Source organism: Physcomitrium patens, chromosome 10 (assembly GCF_059467195.1).
Source record: "Physcomitrium patens ecotype Gransden chromosome 10, ASM5946719v1, whole genome shotgun sequence".
Classification (NCBI taxonomy): domain Eukaryota; kingdom Viridiplantae; phylum Streptophyta; class Bryopsida; order Funariales; family Funariaceae; genus Physcomitrium; species Physcomitrium patens.
This window is the reverse complement of record NC_143419.1, coordinates 3,737,964-3,765,461: the sequence shown is the minus strand read 5'-3', so window position 1 is coordinate 3,765,461 and position 27,498 is coordinate 3,737,964. Positions and strand designations below refer to the sequence as shown.

Below are 27,498 nucleotides of genomic sequence, written 5' to 3'. Positions count from 1 at the left end.
AAAAGATAAATTACTAAAAAAACATTTGCATCAACTTTCAAATTGGTAGTCGAGTGATATCAATGTAATTCTTTTAATATTTTTTTATAATTTGTAAGTTGGATTGAATTAAATTTTTTTGAGCATGTAAAAGATTTATAATAGTATTTATATACAAAATTTTGCATCAAGTAGAGAGTTATATTAGGAATTATAGCTTACTAAAGCTCATTGACTAAGATTAAGGCTTGCAAAGAAAAATCAAAATTACGTAATTATGAAAGTTGTAAAGCAATTGGAGTTTGTATATGGTTGAATTTATTAAAGAGAGTATTTTTGAATACTTTGTATTGACTTTAAGTACTTTTAAATTTGAACTTGAATTGAATTCTTCTTAAATGAGTGAAACCTGTTAAGGTTTCTTGAATACGTATAAAATACAACTTCATCTTCTATAGCCAAGTATCCGATGCATTTTCAAATAAGACAATATATAATACAACAATATTCAATAATCACAAATACTACTAAATTCCAAAATCTTACTTGCAATGTGGATTGGAATGACAAAGCCTTTATCAATTAGTTTCAATATGGATTAAAAGATGATATTAAAGATTTGTTGTTGATAATGCCAAGAGTAGATTTACTAGAGCAATTTATTACTCGAGCCATTGCATGCAATAATCAACTCTTTGAAAGATGCAAAGAATAAAGATTTGATTGGAGAAGTATAAGTCAAGCCATAACAATATCTTTTAAGTTTTCGAAAGCTTATTTATTCAAGTTAGAGCTTATATAAATTAACAAGATATATTTTAAACTTCTTACTAAGCAAAAAAAGACTCATTGTCATAAAGAAGGTTTATACCTATATTATAGAAAATCTCAACACATTATTTAACTTTATTCAAAGAGGCAATGCAAGCACAAAATGAGGAGCATGGTTACCAAGATGATAATATGTCAAAAAACAAGTTTTTCTAGCTATAATAGAGACCATTGTTATATTATGTGTCTTCTTATTTAGAGATGCATGAAGCACTTGGCTATAGAAGGTGAAGTTGTATCTTACAATTATCTATAAAATCCTAATAGATTCCAATCAGTAAAAAAGAAGTAATCCAAACTTCAATGCTAAAGAGTTTAAAGCCAATGCAAAATACTCGAAAACATTCTTCTTAATTACTTCAAGCAAATACAAACCCTAATTGTCTTATTGATTGACTTTTTTTGCAACTTCTAATTTTTTCTCCGAATTCTAATTCTAAATAGCAAGCTTCAACTTGTAGTAATTCCTAATCTAACTATCTAATTGATATAAAATTTTACATATTAGTAAGATAATATGTCTTCTATATGCTTAAAATTTTTTAATACAATCTAACTTACAAATTATGAAAAAAATGCAAAAGAATTGCATTAATATCTCTTGGCCACCAACTTGAAGATTAATAATGAAATTTAAGGAATAATTTCTCCGTCTCCAAAAATTAACTTGAACTCCAAATTAGTGTATAGCTTGATATATTATTCTACTAAAATCATGCTAAATTTATCTTTATTCTAATAAATAAATCTTTAGATATCATAAAAATCCTATCCAACTCTAAACTGTCAATTTTTGGTACTTCCTTGTACTAATAACAAAATAACTCTTAATTATACTATCAAAATAATAAAAAAGTTTACACACAATTAGAATACCTATTCAACTATAGATTGATGAAATTTAAACTATAAATATTGTATGCATCTCACAAATCAACCAATAGTACTAGTCCTAATTTTATTGAATAAATAAAAAATCACCAATACAAATCATGACTTTGCACAATAATTGCAAAGTTATCTCAAAATCTATAAAAATAAGCTTTATAAATCTAAAATAAGCTTAAAGAAATCTCTCTAATTCAACTCATTGATCTCTAAAATCCCTCTTATTTTGCCCTAAGTGGCTATTTTAGTAGCTAAAAGTCTAATTTCAACCTTGACTTAAAAATGGTCATCTTTTGGATATCAATTCAATCTTTTTTGAGGATTTTTTTTAGCATGATTCTATCTTTAATTTAATTCTATAATTAGCAATACTAAATATATATCTAATTTATTTTATTTTTATTTAATTTATAGCTTTTTCAAGGTACTAGAAGAATTTTTTACAACCTAGAAGGTAAAATTCTTAACCAACTTTTAGTCTACTAGCTATTAAAATAAGAGAACAAACTAAGAGGCTTTCATGAAAATCTTGTTTAAATGATTAGAATTATTATTTAACTAAGATAATAGAGTAAAAATCATGATATCATTTTTATTCATATTTTCACTATGTAATAGTGTTACAATATAACACCATGCAATTAAAATCTTACATAACACCTAATACAGGTCCTATTTTTTTTCTTGACTCTTCACTTTGTTTTATAATAGAAGTTTATTTAGAACCAAAAAATCACAAAGTCTTAACCTTGTTAGATTCAAGAGCCCCAACATGTTTTATAGATAAAGACTTTATCAAAAAACAAGAAATATTTTTAGTCAAGAAAATTAAATGTATAGATGTAGAAGTCATAGATGGTTGTTTGTTGTTTTTTGAAGATATTATTCATGAGGCTATTACTATAGATGTATTAATTAAATATCATAATAATATAATAATATTTAATGTGATAAAATCTCTTTTTAATTCAATTATTTTAGGATTGTCATGGTTAAAAAAGTATAATCCTCAGATAGATTGGATTTCTTATATCTTTAAATTTTTTTGTAGTTTGATTCAAAATTCTATTAGCCAAGTAAAAATACATAAGTCTAGTATATCCAAATCCTTACAAGTAGGTGTAAAAGCTTTCATATATGGAACAAAAAAATGGTCATCTTTTGTTATATATTCCATGCCTATCTTTCATGATAGAAAGACATTAAGTGATATTCTTAGCTAGTATTAAGATTTCTAAGATGTTTTTGAAAAGAAAAATACAAATATTCTTCCAAAGCATTGATCCTATGATTCTTCAATTGATTTGCAAGAAAGAACTCAACCACTATTTGGATTGATCTACAATTTATTATAAAATAAATTAGCTGTATTAAAAGAATATATTTAGAAGAACTTGGCTATGAATTTCAAATGCCATTCAAATTTTCTAGCAAGAGCTCCTATCTTCTTTGTGAAAGAAAAAAAAAAGATCTCTATAGATGTATGTAGACTATGAAGGACTTAACAAGATTACTATCAAGAATAGATATCTCTTACCTCTGATTTCAAGATTTTTTAACAAATTCAAACAAGTAAAGATCTATACAAAGATAGATATATGAGGAACATACAACCTAATCTGCATCAAAGAAGGAAATGAATGAAAGATTGCTTTCCAAATTAAATATAGGTATTTTGAATATAATGTCATCCCTTTTGGATTCATAAACATACTAACTACTTTTTAATATCTCATTAATGGTATTTTTTATGAATTTCTTAATGATTTTATTATTTTTTATTTAGACAACATTCTAATCTACTTTAAGAAAATAAAGAAATATGAACTTCATATTTATCATATGTTATAAAAACTTAGAGATGGAACTATGAGATCCATGACAAAGAGCTTCTTATAATTATAGATTCGTTTCATTAATGGCATCATTATTTAGAATATTCTTTAAATCTAATCACTATATATATATATATATATATATATATATAGATCACAAGAACCTTGAATATTTCATATTAGCATGTATTTTGAATCATCGCCAAGCCTATTTGAACATGAATTTATTAAAATTTGATTTCAAGTTTATTTATTGACCCAAGAATCAATAAGGTTTGTAAGATGTCTTTTCTAGACATTCTTATCTTGCATAAAAAGAAAGAGATTCATCTTTTCATCAATAAAAAATAATTCTCTTAAAGCCGGAGCATTTTCTCCTTTACGCTATAAAATCAACACTAAATATTGATTCAACCTTTTTCAAGTAAGTTCAATCAAATATGTCCTTTGATCTTTTTATTTATGATATTGAGAATAATTCTTCTAAGTCTTATGATATTTCTAAATTTGAGTTCAAGAATAATTTATTCTATTTTGAGGGGTGAAGCATGATTATGTATTCTTCAAGCTTGTCATAACTTTCTAACAATTGGATATTTTAGATACAAAAAGACTTTAGAGTTAATATCTAGAGATTTTTGGTGGCTTCAAATATAGAAGGCAATCAAAGACTTTATATGATTATGTGAAATTTTTATAAGATTAAAAACTTCTTATTATTAATCTTATAGACTTCTTCAACTATTACATCTTTTGGAACAATTATAGTCTTTTGTTTCTATGGATTTTATCATAGATCTTCTAGTCTCAAGTTTATATGATTCTATACTTGTAATAATAGATTGTTTTACCAAGATAGCATATTTTGTACCATGTATAAAATCTATCATTACTAAAAAAAAATAAAAAATAAAAAATAAAAAATTATACAATTATTATTATCATGGATTGACCAAGGATATTATATTAAATAGGAGGACTCAATTTCTATCAAGATATTAGAAAAAAAATTCAAGATTTTAAACGTGGATATAAAATTCTCTTCAATTTTCTATCCTCAAACTAATGGGCAAATGAAATGGGTGAATCAAATTCTAGAGTAGTATTTAAGGTGTATCATCAAGTATCATTAAGATGATTGGATAATTCTTTTATTATCGGCAAAGTTGGTGTACAATAATTCAAAAAATTTATCTACTCAACAAACACCTTTTTTTGCCAATTATGGTTATCATCCACAACTTGATACTTTTGACTTTTCAAAAGTTGATAATCTTGTAACAAAAGATTTGACAAATCATTATGTCTTCTCTTATTTCTATGTATTAGTTGATATATATGAGAGGTTAACAATTATACATAAAAAAAGCTCACCTCAAATTAATTTTGAAATCTTCTCCTCTCTCTCTACTCTTTCAACCCAATTTGAATTCACACCACAATCTAGTAGCCAAGAATATGATTGTGCTTCATCTTTCAACCCAATTTGAATTCACACCACAATCTAGTAGCCAAGAATATGATTGTGCTTCATCTTGCAACAGCAATGTTCTTTTGTTCTTTGTTTCATACATTTATATTGTTACTCTTGAAACAAAAGAATGTTCACCCTGTGATATTAAGATAGCACAGTCCAATTGCAACCCAGTGAAGAAACTTTAGTTGCTTCTAACAAGAGCCCATCTGAGAACAACACAACAATACAATCTTTTGCAAAGAAAGGGAGGGTCTGTGTAGCAAAGCCATCCACTCAAAGAGGTGTAGAACATAGGCATGTTGAACAACCTCAGAACCAAACGAGGAAATGCATCCATGAATGAAAGCACATAGACAAGAATATATGAGAAAGTAATAAACCCTGTAAACAAGGGGAAGTGAATGGTGGCGAGGGGAAAATGGTTCCAATGAAGACGAAGTAACAAAAGCTGTTCCGAAGTTTCAAGCAAAGTTGCACAAATCGCAGCGAGGATTGTGCAGACTGTGCCAAGCTCGCGACGGTGAGTGCCCAATCGAGGCAACAGTTGGGGAGAGTGCACCAATCCTCACATAGCCAACAGGAAAGTCGGCGCATAATCCTCTGCACATATCCAACCCAATCTTTCTGATCTGAGTTGGAGGGTGCATTCTCGCACATTCTGGCGCATCCCACGACAAACCTAGTCATCGTCGTCGTCGTCTCTGGCTGTTGGTGTTGTTGTTGTCCTCAACCCTGCAAACGCTGTAGCAGAATGCTGCATAGCTTAGAGTCTCCGTGTGAAGCTAAGGTTGGAGCTGGACCGAAAGGTGCTGCGGTTTCCGACATAGCAGCAGGCAGGTCCAGGCTCACCACCCCAATAAGAACATCAGTTGGGGCTGCTGCAACAACGAGGCTTGCCTGGTCAGTGGGAATCCTGGGTAGGCAAAGCCAGTGACGGGGCTTGGGTTTTGAGACCTGGCGTCACCTGCACGAATATCAATCCATTCCCTGTTTGAAGGTTATCTTCCGACACAATCGCTGCGACGGATCTGCGCAGTTTATCCGTTATCCTGCATTAAATGTATGTTCTGCCCCTTGGGCGGTCCAAGGGTCGCCATGGAAAAGCTCTTGTTGGAGGGGGGAGACTAGTCTCGACGGAGGATCATTTGGAGCGAAAGCAAGGATATCGTAAATGGGAGATTGTGAGTCGCAGCAGTTACCTATTTCTCGGGTAGCCCATCAAGTCGGCTTGTGAACTGAGTTGGCAGGATGAGGACATTCCGCTTGCATCAATGGGGATTCTGATCCGAATCCATATAAGTCACACATGTTCAGCAGTTCAGCAACGCGGTGCCATTATGCAGATTCCAGAAGCTTGAATGTGGCCACTCTGCGCTGGTCTTTGGTCCGCGTTGCTTCAAAGTGGGCGCCCTTCCGAATAAGTCATTTAAACAATGCTGCATGAGCACCAAACGGAAGAGGATGACGGCACTTGCTAGATACCACTGTTTAGGATTTTAGCGAGCTGTAGGCGGCGATGTGAGTTTCTTAGCTAGGGGACCGCCCATAGTTTGGATTGATGCATTGAAGCCTTGCTGTGGGTTCTTGCTGCTCTCTGGGCTACAATCACAGAAGTAGCGGCGCGAGGATACCTCAGGACGCTGACACGTCACCATTTCCAGCCTTCATAGCTCAACTTATCTTTTCATTTCTAGATTATCTCCGGAGTCTCAACATTTTCATTTCGCAGCGAAGCTTAGCTACACACCAAACTCTCTTGTTTGTTTCCGGCGTATTGCTGTGCACTACTTAGTACACGCGTATCGGTTTGCACTCCAGATGTAGCAATTGAAAACGAAGATATTCCTGGAAAGTTTGCAACCGCGTGGGTGCTAGGCAGTGCACAGCGATATGCTGGGTATGGACAGCTACTTTTGAACTCAATCATTTAGTAACTACAGCGCTAGTCTTAGTGCTGCGTATCGTTCTAGCCGACAGCGGAAAACCACGGCGATTACCTAATACGCGGAGCTGTGGACGTCTGCTTCGTGGACCATCTTTGCGGTGGTGGTCTTCCTTTTCACGATCACATGTCTTTTATCTTCGTCTTTGGCTGACCTTCTCTAGTTTCATAAACTTGGAAATCTGTCCCGTTCTAATAATCTGAGTGAATATGCATGTGCGAGGACAGCTCCTGGGATGGATTAGTATAAGGATGCGGACCGAGAGCCTTTCTTGGTACATCTTATCTGCCTATTATATGACGGGTTCATACTTCTCTTCTTAGCTTCTAACACTTTGCCTGCTTAGCTTTTACTGACTGATATCATAGTGTGGACTGGTTCAGATCATTGAGTACACGTGTGCAATATCATACGCTTAAGTTCGTGGTCTGAACATCCATATGCGTTGAGGAAGTAGGTTTCACCGGCATGACTTTATTTGCCTAGAATGAGATGAATGGTGTTATATATAATGAGACCAATTCTATCACTAGTTTGAAATAGACTGACGGCACTCTTACTATTAAACTTGCTATTGTGGAGCTTTAATGAAATTTGCCTAGCGTTGTACTCTACCTGATCGTAACTTCTCGCATTTTTCCCTCTCTGTAACGCATCCCGAATCACTTCAGGAAATTCGTTCACTCATTCTCAACAATTTTGACATATCAAGAGATTTTTAAGGTCAAAATGGCCATCTATAGACTCATGTGAGGCACACTTGTATCGACATGCAATTTCATTCGGGATAAATATCATGACCTTCACAGCTGACCATGTGCAATTGAGATCAATTGCGCTACCAATCCTTGCAGTGATGCGAACAAGTTCCGCCGGGTGAAGAAAACGTTTTACTTCCAATTCTCCTTCTTCATTGTTTAACAGCTGTTTCTGTTAGTTAGCCTCTTATGCAACCTTTGTGTTACTTTTGCTACACTGTCCTACTTCGGCAGAGGATATCCAGTGACACTGTCCGCTTTAGGACCAACACCTGCGCTCTCGGCCGTCCTCCCCAGACGGTGTAAGTTCTTCCTTGCCTGGCGTTGGTGATGGAGCGATACTCAGTCAGCGGAGGACGTAATCACTTAAAAGTTGCTTGGAAACAAGCGCATCTCTTGGATTATGTTGTATGAACTCATTCATGGAGTAGACTTAGAATCGTACAATAAGCGTAAAAGACTAGTTAACCTCTGACTGCTCAAGATTTTCCAGGACGACCACATGGGTCTGTCTGCCTTAGGATTTCAGAGATGCAGCTGTTAGGTGACATCGAAATAGAGTCACCACTCGGAATTAAAAGACAAAATGGTATCACATTACATATCTTCAATGGGATCAGGTAGTGTTGGTAAAGATAAATATATTCCGATGGTAACTTCAAGAGAACTCTGTATCGACTGCCAATTCCGCTCATCCTCCGACAAAGCATCGTCGATTTCCAATCAAATTGTTCTTTCAGGTTCAAGTTACTGTTTTTACAAAAGTGAAGAATTAAAAGTCTCTAAGAATAGATCAAAGCAAATACTTATTTTTGGAAAGAATAAAGCCTCAATTCACGTAAAGCAGAATATACATTCACTGAATCTGGACTAAATCATGCGCAGCTACTCTGGTCGCTCGCAAATGTCTTAAAAACGTCATTCCAGTTACCCGAGCCCAAAGATGGCAAATTATTCAGCAGTTGCTGATGCTCCATCTGATGACATAAAAACTTTCAGTTAATTTAGGATTGGTCACCAGGAACGAACTCATCTCCACCAGGCAGACCACCAGCAAGTTAGATGAGCCACAAGCTCACGACGAATGCTGAAGAGACAAAAACTACTCCCACTCTTAGCTCCCTCTTTTACTGAACATAAAGTTCCTCTTAGCCATGAAGTTCCATTTGGTTTAACCCCCTGTAAACCTTGACCTTGTACAAGGTTTGCGACGGTATCCCTAAGATCGGTGACAACCTCCTCATCATGAGCATGTTAAATGAACCTAAGGAGAACATCTAATTCTCTGTTAATCTTCAAGAGGTTACTTCCAAACAACCCACATGAGCCATTAGTGTTGTAAAAAGATTCGCAACATCTGGCTTTCAAGAAGTCACTGCTGTCAATAATGATAATTTCCGTCGTTCGGTAGTCCCTGTAGTGCACTACGGTGTGGTCTTTCTCATAGCGATGTAACAAAAGAATTCTCACTACGATCGTGATCAGCAATGGTTGAGCATTCTGCTAGGAAAACCAAAATCCATGAAGTAGGATCCATATCACAAATATATCAGCTGCTGCAATTCATAGCGTCAACTCTAGCTCTATTTTCTCACCAGGAGCTCCAAGGGTCAAAGCCTGCGATTATAAGTGGTTATGACTGAATTGGATTCGAAAGTAGCAAAGAAACCCAAATTCAAGAAGGAAAGGAATCATGGAGAGTGTGTTCATTCCTTAAACGACAAACAATTTAAGCTGTTCATGATTGCCACACTAAAGAGAAACAATCGAATTAAGCGAACTACAAAACCCACGAAGGATGTTCAATCTAAGAAAGCCGAAAAAATACCTTGTCATCAGGATCTCATATACCTGGTAGTCCATTGTCTCCGAGACGCTATCATCTCCAGCTTCGACAAAATTTCTATGAAAATTCATGCATATCAATCGGATCCTTTTTCAATGAGGTGACCATTACAAATATTAATTGCCAGGATTCTATGACCAGGATCCAACTGCTCATTTTTCTTCTCTATTCACTTCGAGAACATACGCGCTGAAACGGTAGCCACTGTGGTCATTGATGCTGACCATGAAGAACTCTCAGGAACCCATATAGGAATACTATTGTTATTCGACGTGACCCTATGGAAGAAGAAGGCATACGCCTACACGGCCATCTCGAGCAACCACACTCTCATCCCCAAGTTTCTCAAGATCAGCCAAAAAAAAAAAAAAAAAAAAAAAAAAAATCCTCGCTCTCTTTTCACCACTTTGTACACAACAACGAAACACACAAGGTGGGATAGCTCCGGTGGCGACATTCTCCCAATTTTTCTGTTAACCAATTTTAATAACTAATTTGACACCTAGAGAAAGAAAGATTGTGTCGTATATTAGAAAGTTCTGAAAATGTACATATATCTCAGGTACGCATTGCGATGTGATGGAGAAGAAAACCTTACCCACAGGAACAGGGATTCAAAGAACAGGAGCATCAAATCCATCTCGAAGGAAGGGAGAAAGGGCTCCCATGTCACTAACATCACTCCCCTGTTGCTTTGCAACCTGGCGTTTCTTCCAATGGAAAGCCAAGCGAGTGCCACCAATTTTATCTGCAAAATGAACCGCATCGCCACCATGACCTCTCGGGGGCCATCAGGCACTCTTTTGTACGTTCCAACAGACTTATTATCCTTTCTCTTGAGCTTCCTCTCCAATAGGAGCGAACAATCAGATCGAAAACTCGTGAACAACTGCCACACCACTCCCTCAAATCAGTCGCAGCTGCAGGACGACTCACAACACCGCCTCGAAATACAAAAAAAAACATACGACTCCCCCCAGCTGTCACTTACCTCAAGCTCCACAGTCTCTCTCTAGATGTGTTGTGATGGTGGTTCTGAGGTTGCAACAAATTGTTGGTGAGCTTTTACAGCATATATTTTCGGATTCTTTTTGTTTGGTTGTTTTCATGAAAGTTATTTTTGGAGGTTATATAAAGTGTTTTCAATCTTTTTGGCAAGAGCAACAAAATACCATATTATTTAGCATGGGTTTGGTCCATGATGTAATAAAGTTGGAAAAAAAAGTAAGGTCGAAACAAAAGAATCTAAAGATTCAAATTTTTGTAGTTATCATGTAAATAAAGATTGTTACATACAATACATAAAGTGCTACAAACCAATCATAATGTGTGTAATTTAAACCAAATGCAAATGTACACCCAATACATTCTTAAGAAAAAATTAGAAATCTATACCAAACTAAGTCAAGCTATCTCTCATACCATAGAAAGAGAATGCAAGAGTGCAAGTGTGGAAATAAGAGAAACCCTAAAGCTTCACTAAAATGGCGAAAACACCATAGCCAAGCAAATCCTTACAATAAGTTCTTTCACCTTCAAAATCACTCATAAGAATTGATTTGACAAGAATGTTAAGTCAAGTACTTTTTTCCACTTAAGTACTTAAATCCTAATTAATATGAATAAAGTCAACTAACAAAAAACTATCAATAGATGAAAAAATACTAACCAAATTAAATTACATACATTCAATGGGATCTGGCATCCAATGCTATATTATATGACAATTGTTGTATAAACAAAAATTATTACACACAACACATTGAGTGCTACAAATCAATCATAAAGTATATAATTTAAACCAAATATAAACACATATCCAATACACTTTCAAGTAGCTCCCTTAATTGATTAAGAACCCTTCTAATCAATTAGGATTACAAAATACACATCATTAAAGATGAATGCTACAACGATATTATTGCTAAATTGTACTCCTCCAAATTAATATTATAGCAATCAGACCACCGAAGTGTATAACAAACAAAATAGAAGAAATCTTCAATTCTTATCAAGAAATAAGGCATGGTTAGGAGACTTCTTACAATGAAGACAAATCTAATCTTTTAATAGGAGAATTGAAATAGATCGTGTCAAATATACTATATGCCACCAACTTTACATTAATCACATAAAAATATAGTAGCAGTTCTTTCTTTCTCACTACATATAAAATAAAAAAGATCAATTGGCAGAACTGCCAATTTAGGATATATAGAGTCATCAATAGGAAGATGACAAGGAGCACAACTCTTTAAATGATTCTAACACTCTTGTCCATCATTGCTTTCTAATAAAAAAATACCACTAGATAATACATCTTTTATATATAGAATTGTGTGCCTTTCCTTAACATAAAGTATTATAAGCACTTCATATTGCAAATATAGATAATTTCTTTTAAAGAATCTTTATAACTAAGATTAATAAACTCTACTATGGATGCAAGTATATCATAAAGAGTTGCAATGTTGAGCAATAAATAAATTTTTTATAGCCATAGACATGGCTTGTTTAAAAAACTTCGTCATATAGACATTGAGCCTAAACATGAAAATCATCTAGATTTACAATTGGAGCTAGCTTCTCACATATTGAGCTGAATAGAATTGGCTCCTATTTATACAACTAGTAAGGACTATAAGATTTCAAAGATGCTTATCTACTAAAGCAATAACCCATCACAATCCATAGCAAAACATATTTAACTCCATGTGAGGTAACAACATGTTATGCAACAAAGTCTAAAAATCAACAATAACATAAATCCATAATAAGTAATGGCTTCAATTAAGGTAATAAGATTTTAAAACATGATTTAATTCAATCACATACTTCATATCAAGAAACATATGTCACCACTTATTGATACATACTACTCTATCAATATTGATTATATAACATAGAATTTCTTATGTACTCCAAAATATTCAAGTTCTTCATGTACTTGGAATATTAAAGAGGCTCTTTGATCTGGCCTTAGAACTATGCACCTAGCTCCATCATGCCATGCATAAAATGAAATAAAATAAAAATCTCATAATAAAATCTCATTATTTGGTAACTAATCCTATTTCTTTCTATGTTAGAGATAGTTGAAGAAAATTTTCTTTGTTGAAGCTTGTACAAGACTACAAGATCTTCTTACATATTGCTAATTACTCAATTCTTGTCAAATTCTTTATTAGAATTCTAATCAAGAACCATGATTATAGAACCTAATATCAAAGTCAAGTATATGGCTGCATGTCATCTAGAAACTATCTCTTCATCATAATTTCTATGCCATCAAGCTTTGATTAAGACTTATTGTATAGGACATGGATTATGAGAAAGTCCATTAGTATCCAAATTGGTAATGCATGTCCAATGTACAACCTCAAAGTCATATTCTTGAAGCAACAAAGCTCATCTTCTAAGCTTGCCAATAAGTTTGTCTGACTCCATAAGCTACTTCAAAGGTTAATAGTCAGTTATTAATATAAAATTTTGACCATATAAGTAAAGTTAAAAGTGAGAAATGGCCCAAATTATTGCCAAAGCTTCTCCTTTAAAAGATGAAAAATTTGACTCTACATGGTTATTACTTTTAGAAGCAAATACAATAATATATTTTCATTCTACATCATCTTTTTGTATGAAGACTACTTTCAATCCTACTACTTTCTAATCTACATGTAGTAGTTGAAAAGGTCTATTTGCATTTGGATGTTAAAGCATTAGAATTAAATCTAACTTTTGTTTCAATGTTTCAAATGTATGTTATTGCTCACATTTCCAAGTCCATGGTTGATCTTTATCTGTGAGAATAATTAAAGACTTGGCAATGATGCTATAATTTTTAACAAACCTTAAGTAGTAGTTTGCCAATCCTAAGAAAGCCCAAAATTATGAAATATCACTTGGGATTGAGATTTTTTGTAAGATTTCTATCTTTGCTTATTGTATGCAAAGATTTCTTGGAATAATCATGTGATTCAAATATGATAACAATTTATGGAAGAATTTATACTTTTTATTATACAAGCATAATTTTTATTGCCATAATCACTTAACATTGCTTGTAAATGCATCACATGATCTTGTGGGGTACTATTAAAAAGGATAACACCATGAATATAGCAACTAGTAAATGATAAGCTAGATAAAACTTGGATACTTCAACCTTAGTAAATTCAAGATCTACTACTTCATGACTATTGTTTTTTGACCTCAAAGTATTAACATGATCATAAAAATGCTTTTGAATAATAAGGCATATACCAAAAATCCATATTAAAGTATTGAAGTCTATAGCCTTGTCTGAGCATAAATAACATTGTCATTTAATGAGATCATATATAATTGTAGTGCCAATTAAAAAGTCCATGGCACACTTCCTTTCATTGGCATTAGATTCTTTATAGGTTTATGAATTAATATCCCAAATCATACTAAATTTATATGCTCAAAATACAAATGATGCTAGAAATATTATAAATGTAGGAAATGTGCTACAAGATACTTCGATCTTATTAATCAAGGCAAGAGGAGGTTCATCAGTCTTAGTAACAACCAATGAAATTTCATTATCATCCAAGATATCATCAATATGGCATCCAAGAGGTCATTTAATTCTAAAAAGTATTTTTGTAAGGACATGAAATAATGCCACATTGATCCAAATCAAACAAGGTTGATGGATATAAGAGCTCAAAGCCGCAACATCCACATAGATTAAAGGACTAAGGGATTGATTAATATATTGATAAGATTCTAATACTTATCTTAAAATGTCACAGAATGGTGGTACATTTTTAAAAATGTATCAAAGTGATATGATTTAATATATAAACCACTACTAAGTAAGTCACATCAAATTTTTAAATAAATTGGATTGAAGATCATCTAATCCTTGACTTACTCTAGTACAAAAATAACCTTGGTAAGGCCATTTAGCAATCAATAAGTCTATACTATCTAATTTTGTCAAATCTTCATTACTAATAAAGGTGATATCATGAAGGAATTGGCTAAAATAACCAAGAATAGCAAGAGGTTGTAATTATTTAAGATTTATAATCAAGAAACTTTAGAGATGATGTCGGATTCCTTAGTTAAGTATAATTCTAATATCTATGTGAATGTATTATTGAACAATAAGCTCAACCTCTAATACTACTGCCAAACTTGTATCAATACTTGCAAAGAATTCCACAAGATTAATACCTTCATTTGATAGATGCCAATGAATATGTTGAGCAAAGATAGATAAGAAAGAAGATTTTAGAATCTTTAATATATCCAATGAAGATGCAATCTCTTTACATTGGTAGAAAAGTTTTATACTTGTTATCCAAAGAAGAGATGGATCTTTCTAACATTTTGCATGAATTTCTAAAGATGGTGGGTTAGGTGGTCTTAAAAAATGAGACATAAATGCTAATGTCTCTTCTAATAGAATTACTCTACAAGGCAAGTTAGATACCAATGCATCACAAGCAAATAAGATTTTTGCTGACATATTCATAATAATTTCTATAAATATGATTGAAATGAATTCTTTTTTTTATTATTAATAGACCATCTTGGTCAAATCTATATTTCTTTAGTCCAATTATCAAAGCCAAAATCAAATGAATAAAGGGCATGTTGACCTATTAAAATATCATAATTGATGGCACTAATCACTACATACTTTAGAAATAAGTATGAATATAGTGGACCAAATCCACTATAAAATATTAATTGTAAAGATTGCTTAGTATAGCTAGTAGCTTGTTTCATGCCTCTTATTGAAGTGACAATGGTAAAAAGATAAAATTCAAAGTCTATAGAAGTGAAACCTAATTTTTTAGCAAGCCACTTATTAATCATAATTGGTTAAATGCCAAAATCTAAGATAATATATAAAAATATAGCATAAGTCGTATTATTACTATTAAAACTAATAATAAGCACATTATTGTTGTTAAGTAATTATGCAGCTCTTAGGCACAAATTTTGATGTTCTTAAGCAAGTCTAGCTACAACATTAAAAAAAATGCTACCTTTGTAGCCAATGATAATTCACTTAAAGGATTTATATTTTTAGCTTTTAAATAATATTTATTAAATATGGCAATAGCTTTAGTTACAAGCTTTACTTGTAACTTAGCTAAAACTTCATATGTTGAAGGCTTTGTGATTGCTTAAGCCTCATGTAACAATAGCATAAGCACTTTGCCTTCCAACATTTTATCAATCAATTGAAAGATCCCTATTAATTTAAATTTTGAATCTAATAAATCAACACTAGAAAAATATAAGAATATTCAATATCTTATAAGCCAAAGTATGTACTTTATTTTTAATACTAGTATTTTCATCTTGTGTTGAATTTGAAATAAATGGCTTTATTGCAAAATTAATATTTGCAAGGCCAAATGATAAAAAGCAATTGTACATGAATATTAGAATTTCTACAATTATTTGGATAGCGTGACAAAGGTTCTAATATCTCACTTATTATAGAAACCATATGCTTAGCTGTTATTTGGGCTCATGTCGTAGCTGTAACCATCATTTGTCTTGATGTACCTAGCATATAATTTTTTAGAGAAGAAGAAATTGTTTTACTTTTAGAAGTCACATGTGATCCAATAACTAGGCCTTATGAGGCCATACTAATGAATCTCTTCTTTACCTTAATAATTTTAGTTTCTAAAGCATTTTTTTAATCCAAAGTAGGCTATTTGTGTGGACGTAATATAAAGCAATTATCTTCATTTTAATTAAACTTATTACAATGAATACACTTTAATTTCTTTTTTTCAGATTTATCTCCTATTTTAGCCATCTTAGCTTTTGGCTTAGACTTCTTTATATATAAGGCTTTCTTCTTCTTGGAACAATTAGAATTATTATTTGTGTAATCAAATTCATCACACTTCTAACAATGCATAGCCTATTTAAGTTGAATTTTTGCTAAGTTACTTGTGATAATTTCCATCTTCTTCAACTTAGACACATTTGTCATCTGAGCTACCATATCAATAGCATCATATTGATAAAGTATCTTATTACATTTTTGAATATTTAAAAAATACTTGTGCTAAAGTTGTCTTACCATAATAGTTGAAAATAATTTTTGATGTAGCTAAATCCAAGAGTCACTTGTCAATTTTAGATGAAAAAATCTTAATAAGTTGGCTTTTGGTAAATACACCTTTAATTCTATTGCAAATCAAGCCAAACAAGTATACATGGTACATAGAGCATCTTCTTTTTCAAAACAAGTCTTAAGTGTGTTGCATTTAATCATGCCTAAAATCTCCATACTCGAATTCTAAATGCTTAATAAACAATTGGAGAAGTTCAAATGATGGTGGCTCTCTTATTACAAATAAAGTTGCTTTCATTGCTTAAGCCATGCAAAACAAAGTAATTGGAGTGCTAGTTAAGAATGTAGCTACTTCTTTTTTTTAGGTATCTTCTAAAAATATACCAACTTCTCTTTAAATTAGATCTTCTTTCTTCACTAAAGGCATGAAGCTTGAAATAACATCTTCTTTAAGAACTTAAATAAGCTCTATATATGTCTCTTAATAATGTTCTACTTTACACAATTCAAGTGACTATTCTTCATTCTATTTTTCATAGATTTGGAGCACATCATACTCCAAGTATTGTAATAAAAGCTCAAAGATATACCACTCATTCAAAGTAGAAAACTTTTTTTGCTTTATCTTCATCTATGTTTGAAACTTGAATCTCTAATCTCGCAAAAAAATGCCTCCAATTCTTCCTAAGAATCTATCTTTCACCATATTATAAAGATTATTTTCTATCTCGTAAAATGTATCCATCCTTACAATCCAAAGCCTCCATGTACTATCTAATGCTGAAACAGGTTCAAAAGCCTTATTAATATCTACTCTTCGCTTAAAGTTCTTAGTGTGGTTACTATCCAAGTAATTTGGTGAAGGAGATTGATAATATTGACTCCTAATATGTACCATAAAATGGACTATTTGGATACCTACAACTATCTAAAGACTAAAAGGACAACGTGTGTATACAAAACCACTAAGCTTTGTAATTTACCAATAATCACATTTGAATTACTACATGTTTAACTAATCCATGAATAAAAAGATCTTACTAGCCATCAATCCAACCTAATTTCTATAGTATGCCTATTAATATAAATTAGTATAAATATAAAATAGAACAACTATAAAAAAACCTCTAGAAATAATATCCACAATTAAAAAAAGGTACTAAAAATAAAATCCAAAAATTAACACTAGATTTTGATTTCTAACAATATATAAGCAAGAATCAAAAGTGAATTGAAACAACCAATACTTGCTTATAGTTGATGGTCACAAATTATAAAACTTGTCACAATAAAAGACAATTGCAATAAAATGAAATGTAGAGAAAAGATAGAAAATCAAAATGGATTCCTTGGATCTCTTATACATAAAATTATCTTAAAAATAATCAAATTTGGACTCTATTGTATTGAACATCTATTGCTGCATTATTCCTTAAAGATGCGGATCTTATGATTATAATATTTATATCTATAGTAAAATCTTTTATTGTACAGATGTAAGATTGTCCAATGCAATTTTTTTTCATAATGTGTGCACAGTGCAAACAATTCTCTTACACTGTGCTATTGTATTACATGTATTCTTACTTGAGAATGCACTAGGCGCTTAGTTGAGGAAAGACAATTAGAAATGCAAAAAAAAAACGTATAAAGTCTAATAGAATCTTAAATAATCTTAAATAGATCTTAATAATCTTGATTGAACTTTGATCAATCCAAAATAAATTTAAAAGAAGTTATAAAAGAAAGACAAAGAAGTCCTAAATTAATCCTAAAAATAAATAAATAAATAAATAAATAAAAATCCTAAAGAAATATAAAAATAAATATTTAAAGAAATAAAAATGATCTTTAAAAAATATTAAAAATAGAAACCTTAAAAAAATCCTAAAGAAATTTTAAAATCCTAATTGAACCTTAATCAAATCTTATGTCAAATCCTAATGATAGCTAACAAAATCCTAATTTGTAGGAAAATCTTAGATAAATCCTAATAAAATTCTAATTAAGTTCTAAACCAAATGCTAATTAAATCCTAATCCAAGAAAGATGAAATTGATTGCTCTTACCAATGGAGAGAAATACAAGATAATCCAATTAGGTATTGGATGGCTTCCTACTTCAACCTAAATGTTGAACTTCTAATACCAATATCTTCTTCTTGAATCATTTAATTGTTCTGAAATTTTACCTAAATGTTGGAAATTAAGTCTAATATCCATACAAAAAAAATTCACTTCAATCCAATTGATAGATTACTAAAGATTTTAGAAATACTCACTTACCCTCAAATTCTAATTTTTTAAACTTCAACCTACAAAAACCTTTACATATCTTAATCTAATCATTTGATTGATCTCAAAATTTGTACACTCATTTATAACTAGAACATCAAGACATTGCCCAAAATTCACTTATAAATACATTGCACAACTTAAGAATCCTTCAAATTTTTGGATATATTTTTATTTTTCAATATCTAAACCAACTCAGAATACTACCAACTTTGAAAATCCTTCAAAAACTCAATATTGATTCAATTGACATAAAAAAATGTCCAACAATTCTTTTTTAAGTTTTCTCTCAAATGCCACTCTTTAATCTATAAAAACAAATCTTAGAATCACTATAGATGTGTAGTTTTATGCCTTAGAGTCTAATTTTGATCTAGGTTGACAAATAGTCCTCTCTAGGTATCAATTCTTGACTTCTTGAAGTAAATTTTGTTAAAATCTATTCTTAACTCTTTTTTATATATGCCTATATTATTTTCTTATCTCATTTATTTGAATTAGGTTCATCTATACTTCTACAAAGTAAATAGAAGTCCTTTCTACAAAAAGGCAGCATTAAGACTAAATCTTTTACTACCTTTCTATCTTTTATCCTTATTGTTTTACGTCTTTTTGCTAAGCTCTTCTATAATAACATCCATATTTTATTTTCATTATATAGTTGTATTACTATACAACAATGCCTCTCTATTACATAGCATACTGCAATTCAACTATTCTCGTACATCAAACTCTAGTAATATATCTTGTACTTTGTTTTGCTTCTGCACCTTAATTCAATTCCTATGATACAATACCTTGCAACCCACATTATTTAATACATTACAATTCCTTGCAATTAAGCTCCGCAACTTGCTATCTACACTACCTATTGCGGCTCGCTGTCCTTGTAATATTTTGTCTCTACTCAATAATCCAACCTTACACTGCATACAATAATCTACAACCCTACTACTCTTGTGCCATATTTCTCCAACTTGGCCTTGCCTCACCATTTTGCAATCTTTGACAACCACTTGTAATTGCTTAGCATTGCAATCCCATTTTCTGACCTTGTGCTCCATTGCCACCTTATAGCTCCAATACCATCCAGTACCATATCTTCCTCTTGTATTATGACGTATCTGTAGCCAAGAGCTCTCTATAACTAGTAATTAGACTAGAGATAGCAACCAGATTAGAGACAGTACAAACAAAGGATAATATTTTAACCTGCATATTTTAGTGCCTAGTACCTCCATTATATTCTAATCTTGGATATAGTAACAAAACAAAAACAACACAAAAACATCCAAAAAAATAATAAATGAAAGAGTTTTCATTTATTTATTTATTTATTTTTGAATCTATTCCATTCTAATTTGATATACTACAAATTAAAGAGAAAGAGACATTCTTATCAAATGAAAGATAAGAAAGTTATACCAAACTAAATCAAATTATCTCTCACACCACAAAAGAAGGATCTAAAGTACAAGTATAGAAATAAGAGAAATCCTAAAGCTTTACTAAAATGGCTAAACCACCATAGCCAAGCAAACTCTTACAACAAGTTCTTTCTCTCTCAAAATCACTCACAAGACTTGACTTGATAAGAATGTTAAATCAAGGATTTTTCTCCAATTAAGCACTTAAATCCTAATTGACATGAATAAAGTCAATCAATAAAACAAACTATCAATGGATGAAAAACCACTAATTAAACTAAATTACATACATTTGACAAATTTGGCACTCAATGCCATATCATGTGACATATATATATATATATATATATATATTAGTTATTTTTTAAAAAAAAAATGTGTCATGTGTAAGTATTTTGTAAAGTGTTTATTAGTTTATTCTTTTTAACAAGTAAAAAAAATATTTATGATAATACTATTTATATTTTTTAAGTATAAAAAATAATTTTATTATTTTTATTTTTTATAATATACTAAATATTTTTCTAATTAAATAATAATAGTTATGATAATAAATAATAAATAATAAATAAATAAGCCTTATATATAAAAAAATTACTAAATATATAATAAAATAATATAAAAGAAAATATAAACATCTTTTATGTACTTGCTTTGAATATCTTTTATTTAAAAGTAATATATATATATATATATATATATATATATTAAGAAGTTGTTTAAGTCACACCCCTAATGTTGTTAAAGCCACATCTTTCCTTGTCATCTCATGATTGATTTTGTCAATCTTCTATGTAATTATTGAATGCCTTTATTTTCTCTTTTTTTTTGTAGTCATCTTCTCTGCAATCTATTGAGGAATTTATTAAATCAATATTGTATACTTCCAAAAATATAAAATAATTTCAATTTTTTTATTAGTTTCTATTTACTATTTTTATTTTAAATTATTTTATATAGATAAAAATAAAATATTATAAAATTTAAAGATTATTAGTAGTAATAAGATTTATTGATTCACATATGTGGAGTGATGTGAATGGATACTAAAATTCAAAAACAAGTAAGTTGTCTCTAGGATCGGAGAGCATCAAATACAACAGCCTATCCTAAACGAAGATTGTGGCTTCTATATTCCATGCCCTTGGCCTCTATACAACCTCTCTCACCACTCAATCCTCAAACCTAAACTACTCGTCTCAATAATAATAAAAATATCTTATTATTATATTAAAGAAGAAGGAAAAAAAAAAAAAAAAAAAAAAAAAAAATCTTTCAATACATCCACCTCCACCACCTACTCCTAAAGGGAGTTGAACAAAAAGCCAAAACTCAAAAGTCCAAGAATTAGAACCCTTAGCCACCATTTGTTCTAGTTGTTCTAGTTATTCATATTACTTATTATTCTTTAACAACTAAGATCTGATATAATATAAAATTTTAAGTGGTAAATTTATCAGCAATTATTAATTATACAATTTTATTTTTAAAACTTTCTTCTTTGCAAGTATTATAAAAAATTTTAAAACTATAATTAATATTAAATTAAAATTCTTAATTTTTGTAAAACAAATTGTAAGCAAATCAATAATTAGGCCTTCTATTATACAAAACATTATACTTATTATCACATCTATAATCTTTTCTTATAATGTAATATTAACCATTAATATATTTTGTGCAAAAAGAATGCTTTGGATTCTTTACAATTATAATGCTTATTTAGTTTTTACATATAACCAAGATTGCTTCCAACTATATAAGTACAATAACCTTCAAGAGTTGTCTTCACCAAATTGCTTCTATTGTATAACAACCATGCTTTAATTATAAGATATGCAATAATTAATTGTCTCTTGGAGTTTCAAAAAATAACTCTAACTTAAAAACAAAATATTAAGCATCATATGATAGATCTCTAGTTACTTGCACTACTAACCTAATGTATATTGTAATAACTTTAGAGGTTGATATTTCTACTATTAAATCAACAATTTGAAATTCAATAACTTTTTAATTACATCATGATTCTCTTTACTATTATTCAAACTATAAATCTAATCTTAAATACATGGTAACTAACAACATTCATTACAAATACAAAATTAGTTTTTGTGCCTATAATTCTATATTTGAGTGATTCTATTTTTGTCTTACATGCAACATCTTTAATTTTTATTTTAGTTTCAGCAAAAACTTCTTCAAAAAACTTCATGAACTTCAAATTTGCTTCAAGTGAAATTCCAATAGGTTTGTACTCCTTAATGTAGCTCAAGTAAAACCTTCATAATGTTGCATAGAATGTGATAGAACTATGGCACTATCCGGTAGAACATACTGATTACTAATGACTGCAAAAGTTATCAAACGAATAACTAGTAATGAAAAAAAAAAATCCTCTGCCAATAGTACCCAATTTTTTGAAACTGTCCTGTTTACCATGCCACCAAAATTAGACTTCTATTGCAGCTCAAATAGGTGATTTTCAAATCAAGCAGCAAGCAGCCGTGTTTTAAATTAGTATCCCGTGTAACTATCCCACTATGAAGCAAGATATTGTCAGGAGTCCAAAGCTGCAGAGAGAAAAATCTTAAATTCATGAACCTGGACAAACTAGTGTTGTCTTTCTTAGTGGATTCTTTCTAGAGCAGGGACTGGTAGGATTCCTGAATACAAGTACCACAATTATCACAGGCGCCTGCATAATAGTAAGTTCTGTGATCTGCAATACTTATATAAAAGAACAAGTCTGGACATTCATACCCGAACAGTGCACAAAAATTAAATAGTGCAGTACGCTTGTACACTCGGGGTATTTTACTTTCATATTTACTAGCCCGGGCAGAAGAGTTATGCTCTTTCCTTGCAACGTTGGCCATTTGTTTGCCGAATTACCAATGGTTCATCACGCCCATAGTACCCACCATTTTGAAGAAGCTCAAAGAAAACCACAAAATGAAATTCCCCCTATTGGGAACTCTTCGCACACGAGGTTCAGTTTTTAGAAACATAAGAGCAATTGCACAACAGAATAATGGAAGAAAATCTATTCAAACGACCACAGCCATTACATGCAATGAAAAAATTATAACAAAAGTATAAACCAAGGCTCTCTGAAAAGAGTGCAAACTGAAAACTAATAGCCTGAAAAGAATGCGAATGTACAGAACTTCAAGACACAACCGTTGCTCGTGTTATCCACTTTTAGTATGAACCCTCTGAACTGTGGAAGTCCTCCGAATACCGATTACTCAGCTCCTTCACATCAACAACCCCATTAACAGCTTCAATTCAAAACCTACAACGACTGCAGCTAGAATCCATTTACATTCTACTATTGGGAGGTTTCAAGCCAAGGCAAAGCGCAATGACAAGCAGAACAACTAATAATATTCTTCCACCAGGTACAAGCCTAGTATGAAGGACCTGATCAGCTTGCGGTTGCTGGTAGCGGTACACCCAGGCCATAATTGGGGGCAGCACACCAAATAGGTAACAATTGGCATAGACGCCAGCGAAATCAAGCGCTGAGGCAAATGCTGTTGGCGAAGTCATGGCCATTATCACAGGAGGAACCATAGCCAGCAACAGTGCTGCCATTCTTCTTGACCGGTCTGGTTCCTGTGCTTTCTCTCTCTCCACTCCCTGTGAAGGAATAAAAAACAAGCTTACAGTGTCGAGCAGCTGCTTTGGAAAGCTCAAGGCATAGCCTATAAGCGTTGTACCAAGCGCAGAAAATGCAAAAGCCTGCACCACTGGAGCTGCACTGCTGCTCAAAGAAAGGAGGAGTTTGATAGCATCAAAGGAGGCCATAGAAGCTCCGGCCGGTGCTTGGGCTAGGCCTAAAATGACGGTGTTCCAAGACAAGACCATCAACAAAGGCACAGTTCCCCCACAGAGTATAGCTTTGCGAGCTTCCTGAGGATTTCCTCCCAACACCCGACAAACCACAGGTATGATGACATGGAACCCTAATGTGAGAACAATCACAGGAATTGCAGGATGTAGTGCACTCAAAGAAAGGGTTCCAAAGCCTGTAGATCCAAGCCAGATGTTTCTACTGACTGAGATACCAATGCCTACAAGACAAGTGATAGATGCAAGCATGAGCCCGCACAGAGCTCGGTTGAGGACATCCACTGTTTGGAGAGAGGTGACAGCCAACATGGAAATGACTACCCCAGGGCTCAGCATGCAAACGAGAGAAGAAGGTAAAGGTAGCCAATGTGTTAGAATCGAATGAAGCCCTGCCACGCAGGCCACCAAGAGGGCATAATTGAGGAGAGCGTACACGAGGGCAACAACGCGCCCTGCTGAGTGGCCGAGGGTGCGCACTGCCAGGCCAGTAAAGCTCACTTCCACTCCTCCTTGCTCTGCCATCACTGTCAATTGTGGCACAAGTAGAGAGATGAAAATTTACAAATTGATATTTTCTAAACGCAGTGAAAGGCTGTGATTAGTAGACATTGAGCTGTTTAGTTATGAAGTGCACAATTGGGATCCAAATACTAAGCTTCGATGGAATTATCATGCGTTTTAATCCTACCTTACTCTTGAATTCAATATTTCCAAATTAGATGCTGTCATGTCTTATGCAAAACGCCAGACGAACTCACCTGCATAACTCAGTTCTGCTACCAACAATATAGAAGCCATGACATACGCCCACACAGCAACAATCGTTACACTTGAAGGAATTAAACCAGCGCGAAGCGTGGCAGCAGGAAGTCCAAGAATACCAGGACCAACAGCAGTGCCTACAACAAGTGACAACAAAAGAGCCAATGATACACCGTCAGACAATAAAATATACTCTGCAAACGCCAATTAGAATCCAGATTCAAAACTTCCGATGACATGCTGGAAGATCAACAGATATTGCTCCGCAACTTTACATGACAAGAATGTAAGCATTATCGAGATAATTAACTTTCACTGCCCATAAGACTAAGTTCATGAAGTTTTCGAAACTTGCGAGAGATGCATCGACTAGAAAAATCATGTAGAGGTTGCTCGAGACAAAAAAATAAGTGGTATGTATCCGAGTTAGAAGATCGATATAATTCCAATTCCAGTGGGAAAGGGTGGAATTTAATTGTTGAAACTATGCATGACATGAACTGTAGAACAAAGCCAGAACTTTTCTGTGGAGAAACTAGTGCTCAGGAGGACCAAGATGAGTACCCATGATAAGCCCAATCGCAGAAGCCACACGGCCGCTTCTTTCACTATCTGATCCGCATTCGCAAATAAAGATATCAGTCCATGACGTCCAGAAGCAATGGACACTGCTCATAATAAACTTACAAACAGTATATAAGACATCTCCCTAAAAATACAAATAAAACATTTCAAACGAGACCGAAATATCAATACACCGAAAGTCCAAAATTGATTCTGAAATATAAATGCTCAGCCATTAAACAAACTTCACCACATGTGAGCGTTACCTGGTCGTGAAAGAGTCGACAATTCATGAGGAGGAAGAGACTCGTCATCGATGCTCCAGGCCTCAGGGTTAACTTGAGCATGACACGACACATCTGTGTCTACGCTTTCTTCGTATAAAGGCGTTCCATGAACACAGTTACGCAACCATACATGATAAGTGTTTCCACCAACTGCTCTTCGCCACCAATCTTGCAGGAGCGTCCTCTTGGAAGACAAAAGATAGTTGTGTGAAGTCAATCGCGAACTGCGCGTTCGTGACTGCTCACCCTTCAATACAACTCTCACGTTTAAGCCTAACGAGCCACAACTCACGACTGAACACTGCAATCTGCTTGGAGAGCCTCCCAAGATCTTGCCAATTCCACCACACTTCTGGCTCCGTCTCGACGATGTAAATGACACTGGTGCCCCGTGACTCAACAGCGAGGTCGTCATGGTTCCACGACCTCAGCTAATTGAAGCTGAGTGTGGTCCAGATTTATCACGCCCACACACGAACACACAGGTTAAAGAGGCAAATCGGACTACATTTTGAGCTTCTCGTATTCGCTGAGCCCGAGCTCTGTTCATGTTACAAAAGCGTCTCTGCAACAAGTGCTCCATGAGGTTACATATCCAAAACCCTAAACCTACTCTTCGGTTTCCACACGCGGATCGCTTCACCCTAAAATTACAATCACCAGGACGATCTATGAAAAATAAGCATACTGCGAGAGACCACACAGCAGCTCTCACACACAGCGCTGCCGCCGGTGAGACCACCTCATGGCAGGAAACACGGAGACCTCGAAACCCATGAATCTCACTCTCGATCCTGCCGTTACGGGATTGAGCCACAGCAAATCGAGCTCCATCGCCGTCGGATTCCTGCAATACGGAAACACGAACGGAGGTTTTCTCTGGAGTGTAGTGGGTTCCAAACTTTTACGGCATTTTTTAAGGAACCATTGTGTAGCCTTTTTTTTCTTTCTTTTTTTTTTACATTTTTTTACTTTTTAATAAATCTTTACCATCTAATCACAATTTGATTGCATGAATGCGTCAGTATTTGTTGATTTTTTGTTAAAAGTAATCATGAATTTTAAAATACATGTTTTGAATTTTCAAATTTAAACTTATTATTTGTATCATAGGAAAAAGAAAAAAGACAGTTATAAATATTTGACTTGAGTTATTCCAGGTTTATTTTGGAATTAAATGAAAATTTTATTATAAACAGATTTTGTCCTATAATTTTGATTTTTTAAATTTCAGATTGTAAACTTTTGTTTAATCAAAGTACCAAAAAGAATCATATTGAGCTAGCATTTTATAAAATAATGGAAGTTGATAAAGTTACATCCCAATATTGTTAAAGCTACATCCCCTTGTCATCTCATGATTACTTTTGTCTTTTTCCATTCCTATTCCATGTCCCCAATCTCTCATTTCAAACCCGTCTTTTGGAATACTTATGGGTCCCGACACCATATCTCTCTTTACCCCACTTGAATAAGAGCTCATCGTGTGCAAATAGTTTTCCTTTTGTTGCTACTTGACAACATTCAATCTCATGAAAGTTAAACCTTATACATGAAGTTGTTAAATTGACATATGCAAGTATTAAGGAATAATCTAGATTGAATATTTAGAAAATCATAAGCAATCTTGATTGCGTCATAATTAAATATATTTATTAGCTAAATAGA

At 32.7% G+C, this 27,498-nt stretch overlaps 1 protein-coding gene across 2 annotated transcripts; it reads right to left on the bottom strand.

Annotated features, from left to right (window-relative positions):
• Positions 1-23,458: 23,458 nt before the first annotated feature.
• Positions 23,459-26,642, bottom strand: LOC112288070 (uncharacterized). Of its 2 annotated transcripts, XM_024531894.3 has the most exons (5): positions 25,810-26,642; positions 25,544-25,591; positions 24,976-25,116; positions 23,786-24,741; positions 23,459-23,617 (listed from the first exon to the last, which is right to left on the bottom strand). In XM_024531894.3, exons 1-5 carry the CDS (start codon positions 26,243-26,245, stop codon positions 23,564-23,566), a joined length of 1,635 nt encoding a protein of 544 aa, XP_024387662.1. In that variant the 5' UTR covers positions 26,246-26,642; the 3' UTR covers positions 23,459-23,563. The 2 variants fall into 2 exon arrangements, with proteins under 2 accessions (XP_024387662.1, XP_024387661.1); XM_024531893.3 differs by having other exon boundaries at positions 23,459-24,741; positions 25,810-26,637.
• Positions 26,643-27,498: the final 856 nt, after the last annotated feature.